This window comes from Callorhinchus milii, unplaced genomic scaffold, assembly GCF_018977255.1.
Source record: "Callorhinchus milii isolate IMCB2004 unplaced genomic scaffold, IMCB_Cmil_1.0 Scaffold19, whole genome shotgun sequence".
In the NCBI taxonomy this organism is placed as follows: Eukaryota; Metazoa; Chordata; class Chondrichthyes; order Chimaeriformes; family Callorhinchidae; genus Callorhinchus; species Callorhinchus milii.
The window spans coordinates 13,215,135-13,224,343 of NW_024704760.1; the positions used below are offsets into that span (position 1 = coordinate 13,215,135).

General features: G+C 41.7%; 1 protein-coding gene across 1 annotated transcript; it reads right to left on the reverse strand.

Moving 5' to 3' along the window:
• Positions 1–265: 265 nt before the first annotated feature.
• LOC103171789 (deoxyuridine 5'-triphosphate nucleotidohydrolase, mitochondrial-like) lies at positions 266–7,013 on the reverse strand. The gene is made up of 6 exons (XM_042342266.1): positions 6,884–7,013; positions 5,794–5,904; positions 5,013–5,057; positions 1,410–1,484; positions 637–707; positions 266–550 (listed from the first exon to the last, which is right to left on the reverse strand). The coding sequence occupies exons 1-6, from the start codon at positions 7,011–7,013 to the stop codon at positions 494–496; spliced, it is 489 nt and encodes a 162-aa protein (XP_042198200.1). The 3' UTR covers positions 266–493.
• Positions 7,014–9,209: the final 2,196 nt, after the last annotated feature.

Genomic DNA, 9,209 nt, shown 5'->3' on the forward strand with positions numbered 1-9,209 from the left:
TAATCTTTGCATTTGATCTAGCGCATTATCACATCTTTGAGACCTCTCAAAGCGCTTCACAGAATATACTGTAAAGTGAATTTTACAATTGGCTGCCACGTTTCACCCACAAAATGTAGTCAATTTTACATTGTATGAGATGTCTTGACGACATAAGGCGCTATATCAGATGCAAGGATTAATTATTATTTTTCATTGCTAATTTCTATATTAAATTATAAATGATACCAAGTACTCCAAGATCAGCACTTTTACAAAACTTGAAAAAAATGAAAAAAGTATTTATTTCAGTGAACTAACATTTTAGAAAAACACAATGTGTGAATATTCCAGCACATAATACCATCTGCTACACACCAGTCACTACACACCACAGGACACATAGTCACTATGGTGCCTGGAACGATAATGAATGATATATTCACTGAGGACTTGACAACTAAACCCATTGTGATGCTGCTGTAAACTAGGAAGGATTGTAACAACATTGCGTTCAGTTTGATCCAGTCGACCCAAAACCACCGGCACCACGATTCGTCTCATCCAGGTTCTGCAAAAAAANCATAAATTGAATGTTCACACCTAACTTGTCCCCCTTGTCCTCCCGCCCCCAAGATTGCCCAATACATTAATTACCTCTAACTCTTCAAGTTCCGGGTAGCAGATACGCTCACAGATCAGTTGAGCGATTCGATCACCTTTTTTAACTACATGAGAAAAAGAAATACAACACTAAGTAAGTTTCTTTCACACCATCTCCAACATGAACAACCTTCACAGAAAGCTTCCTCATACAAGTTTGTAATGTAGCTTTTAGGGCAGGAACCTAAAATGACTGAATCTTGGGTTATAAGACTGCTGCTGCTGTCATTTCCTGCTTTGCCCATATGCAGGAAAGCGGGACGTGACATTGATGGTGACCTAATGACCTGGAAGTTGGCCAACTTAGCGCAAAAACAAATGGGCCAACAGTCCGTAGAGCCCCTATGTTAAGCAAATTTGTCGTATAGGGAAGCACCTTATAGCAGGCAGACTGCTAATGCTCAAGATCTGTGCCTCTTACTATGAATATTACAGGATCCTAACCATAGAGTCCACAGGGTGTGAACAAATGTGTCCAAACAGAGCTCCCTACATAGCGACCACTTAACAAGCTGTTAGCCCTGTGTGTTTGTCCACTTTAAACCCTGGTAATATCAGCAAAGGCCCAAGTGATGACAGATAGAGTTGCTGGGAACACTCAGCAGGTTAGGTAGCATCTATGGAGAGAGGAAAGTGAAATGTTAACTCACTTTCCTCTCTCCATAGATGCTGTCTGACCAAGTGTTCCCGGTGACTTCAGGTTGTATTTCAGATTTCCAGCATCTGCAGTATTTTGCCTTTTGATGATAGATCCAATTATCGTTTACCTTCAAAGGTTTCTTTGCTGAAGTTGAAGAGAACCACACCAACATTTCCTCTGTAATCTTCATCAATAACACCAGCTGTAAAAGTGAAAGATATTTTACTTTATTTATCTATCTCCTGAAAAAACACTCATCTCCCCAGATACAATGCCCTGTAACAAAGTGGGAATCTACAAATTTTAATACAGTGGAAGCAGCTTCAACTGGACGCTGGTTAACCTCAGATGCCAGGACAAAATGCCCAGCCCCATTTCATTTGTATCCTTACCCATTTTAAATATAACGGTTAATTCATACAACAATACGGATAATCCGGACAAAATGACACACTTGTCACCACTGAATATACTCACTCGCTCCAGGTGAACTGGGTGGACTAAGATTACGATTCACATCATCTCCAGCCGTTCACAAGTGGCTGGAGTTGGGCTGTCAATCAGTGGGGGTGGAAGGAAGGCAGAGGAACAGGGAAGAAACAAGGGAGGCAATGTGAGGAGTCAAATTCTGAATCATTGACAACAGACTCCAGCCAGTTGGATAACTAATTCAGACAAAACAACAAAAGTTTGCTTCAGTCAAGCTACCACTTCTTATTCAGTGAAAAAGCAGTACCTATGTCTAGGAGCAGGTACAGCCCTTTAAAAGCTTGCTGATTTCCAGAGGCAGAATTTCTTTGAAACATTCCTCCCTCAAAACTGAACCAGAGTTAGAAAGAACTATTGCGCCACCACCCGGCTTAACTCAAAATGACCAGAGAACTATACAACATGAGCATGACTTTGGGGGATAGATTGAACCTGAATCAAGTTAGCAATGTAGTCCAGGATCCTGTTTGCCTTGTTTATTCATATCTTACCCTGTTTGGAGATGGTGAACAAAGAGTCAATTAATAACTTAATTTCTTCCCCTGCCTTGCTGAAGTACACTTATATCCTACATACATCTTTCATTCATCTGTACTGAACTCGATTTACATTAATCAGGTGCATACCATGATTAAAGTTTTGGCAGCCTCCCCCCAATTGCCTTCAGCCATCAACGTCTTACGTGGAGCCAGCTGCTAATTTAAGTATCTTGTAATTCTAGATTATTTATGAATACTAAGAACAGGAAAGGTTCTAGCACAGAACTCCATAAATAATCTAGAACTGCACGTTCTGTGCAAGGTACAAAGTTACAGAACTCCCACATGTATTATTCCCACCTCCCAGTATCATAACATTTTCATTACCTATAAATGCCACTTATATCCAAAAGCCCAGCAAGACCTCACGCCATCAATGAGTTGACGTTTGTCAAGCACATATCAACTGACGCATGCATCCATCACCAGAAACTAGTTTATTTCAGCAAACAAGCAGCTATGCAAACATGTATAGTAAAAAGATTCTGAAATGCAATTTCCAAAAGAGCTGTAAACAACTCTCCCCTCTGCCCACAGCAGCTCTCCTCGTGGCTCAGCTCGTCCCATGGTGCTGGCAGCTCACTGATGTTCATTACATGTGAGTCTGGGCAGCTAATGGTACACAGTATTCACCTCAGAGAACATCGTAGCCAAACCACATTCTCTTCTTGGCTCAGCGTGAAGCTTGGCCACTGTATAAAGTTGTTGTTGATGACTACACTCCATTGGACAGCAATCAGGAGTGGAATTCCTGCCTTTTCTAACCAGGTAAATAGCACACCCACCGCTGCTCTCGCTGACCCAGGCCAGGCCAGGGCAGGGCAGGCCAGGGCAGGGCAGGGCAGGCCAGGCCAGGGCAGGGCAGGGCAGGGCAGGGCAGGGCAGGGCAGGGCAGGCCAGGCCAGGCCAGGCCAGGCCAGGCCAGGGCAGGCCAGGCCAGGGCAGGCCAGGGCAGGCCAGGGCAGGGCAGGCCAGGCCAGGCCAGGGCAGGGCAGGCCAGGGCAGGCCAGGGCAGGCCAGGGCAGGGCAGGCCAGGCCAGGCCAGGCCAGGCCAGGGACTGGCAGACCAATCTGGCTCAGCATTCCATTATCATAGAATCATAGATTTATAATATTAATAATAAGTTACCTTGGATATTACATCATAAAACTGAGCTTCACAGGATTTACCTCGTATGCAAATAACCATGCAATAAATTAAGAATTTTATCTGGAGGATTGTCAGTCAGGACACTAGAAATAACTACCCTCCCTCCCTTTTTGAATAGTGTCATGGGATATTTAACATCTACCAATGCCAAAGGACCTTAGTTTAATGTCTCAACAGAAGGACAGTACTTTCAACAATAAACGTTGTGTGACACTGCACTGGAGTGTCAGCCTAGACTAGCAATTCAATTCCCAACATTGGGCCTGAACCCACAAACTTCTGCCTTGGAGCGAGAGCACTACCAGGTGACTATTGAAACATCAGAGAAACTCCCAAATGTAGTTTATTTCACTAAATACAGAAATATAGCCAGGAAGTGAATATAAAATACAACCGACATCCTGATATGGTTTTAACACTAAATAAAATGGCGACTACTGTATACATGCATTAACTTCATGTGAAGTAGGTGTCAGCATTTTTTTTAAACAGGAACATAGGATTCGTAGAAGTCAAATATATTTTCAGCCTCAGGAAATATTAAGATTTATATATATATATCTATACACACTATAGTTCCAAAGAACCATACATAGCATAGTTCAGATTCAAGCTAAATCTGTGTCTGTTCTGATAGACAGTAAAATACAAAGTCACTCCACTTTACTCAATACAAGGATTATTATTATTAGTAAAGATCCATTCAAAAAGTCAAGGGAGTTTCTCATGGTGTGTTGGGCAAACAAACCTCCAGAAAATATTAGTCATTCACTTTCAAGGCTGTTTATGAGATATTGCTATGTGCAAACTGGCTGCCGTGTTAAAACCTGCAAAATGCTTTGATAAGGCGTTCTATCAAATATATATCAGTCAACCTATCATGTATGTGTCAACAATACAATTACATTTACATCATCTCAAACACATTACACCCTGGCTGGGCATCAGAGCCGGGGTGAGTGGGGGGAGCCAGGGAAGATGACTGAAAGCACAGTGAAAACTCTGTGTACAAATTTGCTTAATCTTCCCCTTCATCTCACATTTCGTACAATACTTTTCAAGTTGGGAAAGCACTTTACAGTATATCCTGTGAAGTGTAGTGACTGCATTTTGTGAACGAACTCACAGCAAATTTGTACACAGCAATTATCCTCTAGTCACAACTAATGGAAATTCTCCTCATTGAGTATCAAAGCCCTCGTCATTTTAAAGTGCTCAATTAGGTTCCCCTCAACCTCCTCTGTTCTAATGAAAACAGGCCCAGTCTCCGCCCGTAGGTCAAACCCCATCCCGGATATCATCCAAGTAAATCTCCCCTCACCCTCTCTATAGCCCTTCCTAAAGTGGGTGACCAAAATTGGATACTCCTATAAAAGTGATCTAACTAATGATTTATAATAACAATAATCCTTACATTTGGTATAGTGTCTTATCACATACAGATTAAGCATCACCTCTTTTGCCTTATATTCTATGGCTCTATTTATAAACCTAAGATCCTATTTTCATGTCACTAGCAATCTCATAAATACAGTAGCAAACATGTTTTTACCTCCAACGTCAATGAAGTATTTTGATGCCAAACCCGATCTTGGTGCTGGAAAAGAAAAACAAGAAACACCAGTGAAACATGGGGCATTGCTGCAATCATTATCTTCCCTTGAATGGCGTTATATAAACAAAAATAGTCTTTTCAGTATGATTTCACAAAAGAGAGGAATTTTACCTAGGTCTAGATTTATTCTATAGCTTTTCTGAGAATTTGGTGACTTGTTGAATTCAGTCTTAATGTTGAAGCCAGTTTTCTGTAATTCTTAAGAACTTGCAGAAAACCAACTCTAAAATGTCAGAAAATCTAGACTTGGGTGAATTTCTTCCCTGTAGGTTCTATATATATCCACGACAGAGCAATTTTCCTATTAGATAATTATTAAGAGCAATATTAAAATAAACTTTAAAAAAAAGTATCTATCATAAAACATTCAGATGGGATTGGCACAACAGAAAATGTACAACAGAATACAATACGTTCACATGGTGACAATTTCTGGAATTTATTAAGTGCATAAACAATATTTAAAACAACAACTTGCATTTATATAGTGCCCCTCATGCAGGGTACGTCTCATAGCGCTTGATAGTGCCAGAGCACGACACCAAGCTGGAGGAATGACCATAAGCACGGTCGAAGAGAAAAGTCTTCAGGCGCAATGGGGAAGGAGGAGGCGAGCAAAAACAAATAAACTGAATTCAGCTGTTAGTAATAATGGCAAAAGGTGTAAACTTGTGGAAACTGGTTTAACATCGGGATTGCTTTTTACGCCAGTACTCACCCACTCTGCCGTAGCAGCCAGGAGGGAGTGCAATCTGGATGTCAGTCTTCACAATGGCTTTATCTTGAGGTGGGATGATGTAGTCATAGGCACTGCAGACAACATTGAGAGCTGAGAGCAAGTGTCAGCTCCTCTCCCCCCTTATATATACACAACTCCACCATACACACCTTATACACACATATCCCTCATAAAAATACACAACTTATATACAAACACCCCATCACACCCCTTATACATAAATCCCCCCACCCCACACACGTACCTTATACACATACCCTTATATATACACACACCTTATATATGCGCGCACACCTTATAATACACAACTTGTGTACACAACACCCCCGACACATACACCCCTTAAAACCCCCTCTCCCTTATAAAACCCTCACCCTCTATACAATCCCTCAAATACACCCACATTATTCACAACTCCCCTCCCTCCAGACACACACATTTTTTTTGCTCAGACGGGTGTCTGACACATGTGGAAACCCATCACTGTGCTTAAGAGTTTCTGAGATTTCCATGTATCCCATCTACACATGGAAACCCATAGATAGACTGTTGGACTCTCTCCCCGGAGGGACACATCCCGCTTACTTAATTCCGGAACATATTAGGCGCAGGTTGACAAGAGCCAAGGCTTGGGGCCCACACACACACCTTATGTACAGTATATAAACACCGTATATACACACGCACCTCATATACATATACATGTGCACCTTATATACAGTGTATATACACCCAACTTATATACAGTACACACACACCTTATATACAGTATATGCACACAACACACACCTTATATACAGTATATACACACCTGCCTTATATATAGTACATCCACACACCGCCTTATATACAGTACATCCACACACGCACCTTATATACAGTATATGCACACGCCTTATATACAGTACATGCACATACACCTTATATACAGTATATCCACGCACAAGCGCCTTATGTACTGTATATCCACACACGCGCCTTATATACAGCAAACTGACCCCAACGCCCCTGTGCAGGAGGTTAAAAATGTAATTCTTATTGGGGATGAGACAGTCGGGAGGACTGATACAGTTTTCTGTCGCCATAGCAGGGAGACAAGAAAACTCTGTTGTCTTCCTGGGGCCGGGGTGAAGGATGGCACCGCTGGGCTGGAGATAAATTTGAGGCATGAGGGAGAGGATCCAATCGTAATGGTACATATAGGGACCAATGACATTGGTAGGACCAGTAGGGACGAGTTAAGGAGCGAGTTCCGGGAATTGGGAATTAAACTAAGGAATAAAACTTCCAAAGTGATGATATCGGGACTGTTACCTGAGCCAGGAGCTAATTGGTACAGGCAAAAGAAAATCATAGATCTGAATGCCTGGCTAAAAGAGTGGTGCAGAGAGCAGGAATTCCAATTCATGGGCCACTGGCACGAGTATTGGGGAAGATGGGAGCTTTTCCAAAGGAATGGGCTCCACCTAAATAGGGCTGGGACAAATGTCCTGGCTATGCGAATAAATAGGGAGGTAGAAAGGGCTTTAAACTATTAAGGGGGGTGGGGGAGGTAAAAACATAGTAAAGTATAGTCCACCACAGTTAAACTTGAGATCAACAAAAGCAAGAGAGCAGATTAACAAAGGAGAAGAGCAAAGTGTGTCAAGCCGGGAAAGGAGTACAGTGATGGTGAATAGGGTTAATAGCCGGAAGTCAGAATTAAGGACACTGTATCTGAATGCACAAAGCATTCGTAACAAGATAGATGAATTAGTTGCACAAATAGAGACAAACTGCGGTGATCAGGGATGGGAACTGAATATTCCCGGCTACGTGGTATATAGGAAAGATAGGCGATGTGGTAAACGAGGAGGGGGAGTGGCCCTGCTAATAGAGGATGGGATAAAAACAGTAGAGAGGAAAGATTTTAAATCTGAAAAGCAAGATGTAGAGTCAGTATGGGTAGAGATACGTAACTTCAAGGGGCAGAAAACTATAGTGGGAGTAGTTTATAGACCCCCAAACAGTGGTCAAAGTATCGCTCAAGGTATAAATCAAGAGATTAGTGGAGCATGTAGCAAAGGAAAGACACTAATTGTGGGTGATTTTAACCTGCACATAGACTGGGACAACCAAATTGGGAAAGGTAACATAGAAGAGGAGTTTATAGAATGTATTAGAGATAATTTTCTAGATCAATATGCTGAGGAGCCGACCAGGGAACAAGCCATATTAGACCTTGTTTTGTGTAATGAAACAGGGCTGATCAGCAAACTGGAACTTAAGGCTCCTCTAGGGCAAAGCGATCATAATATGATGGAATTTAGCGTTAAGTTAGAGAGGGAAGTAGTTAAGTCTGAAGCAAAAGTCTTCAATTTAAATCGAGCCAACTTTGCTGGTATGAGAGAGGATTTAGCCAGAATAAACTGGGAGACTAAACTTAAAGATTTGACGGTAGACCAGCAATGGCAGACATTCAAGGAGATAGTGCAAAATTCCCAACGAGCACATATTCCTTTGAGGAATAAGAATGCCATGGGAAAGGTGGTGCAGCCATGGCTAACTAGAGCAGTTAGGGAAAGTATCAAATCAAAAGAAAAAGCCTATAAAACAGCGAAGATGAGTAGTAAACCCGAGGATTGGGAGAACTTTAGGGAACAACAGAGGAGGACCAAAAAATTGATCAAGAGGGAGAAAATAGATTACGAGGGCAAACTAGCAAAGAACATAAAAACAGACTCCAAGAGTTTTTACAAATATATAAAGAGGAAAAGGCTAGCGAGGGTGAATGTGGGTCCATTACAGGCAGAGACCGGAGGAATTATAATAGGGGACAAAGACATGGCAGAGTCATTAAACAAGTATTTTTCTACAGTCTTCACCGTAGAAGACACTGGAAACATACCAAAAATAGAGGACCAAGAAGACAATGTTAGCGAGCAACTTAGGGAGATTAACATTAGTAAAGAGATGGTTCTAGGTAAATTGTCGGGTCTTAAAACCGATAAATCCCCTGGACCGGATGGCCTGCATCCGAGAGTTTTAAAGGAGGTGGCTACTGAGATAGTGGATGGCATGTCTATAATCTTCCAAAAGTCTGTGGATACTGGAAAAGTTCCCATTGATTGGAAGATTGCAAACGTAACTCCACTATTTAAGAAGGGTGGGAGAGAAAATAGGGAAAACTATAGACCAGTTAGTTTGACGTCAGTTGTAGGGAAAATTCTTGAGTCCTTAATAAAAGACGTAGTTATGGGATACCTGGAAGACCATAAAAAGATTAGGCAGAGTCAACATGGCTTTACAAAAGGGAAGTCATGCTTGACTAACCTTTTAGAATTTTTTGAGGATGTATCCAGGAGGTTGGATAAGGGGGAACCAGTAGATGTGGTATATTTGGATTTTAGGAAGGC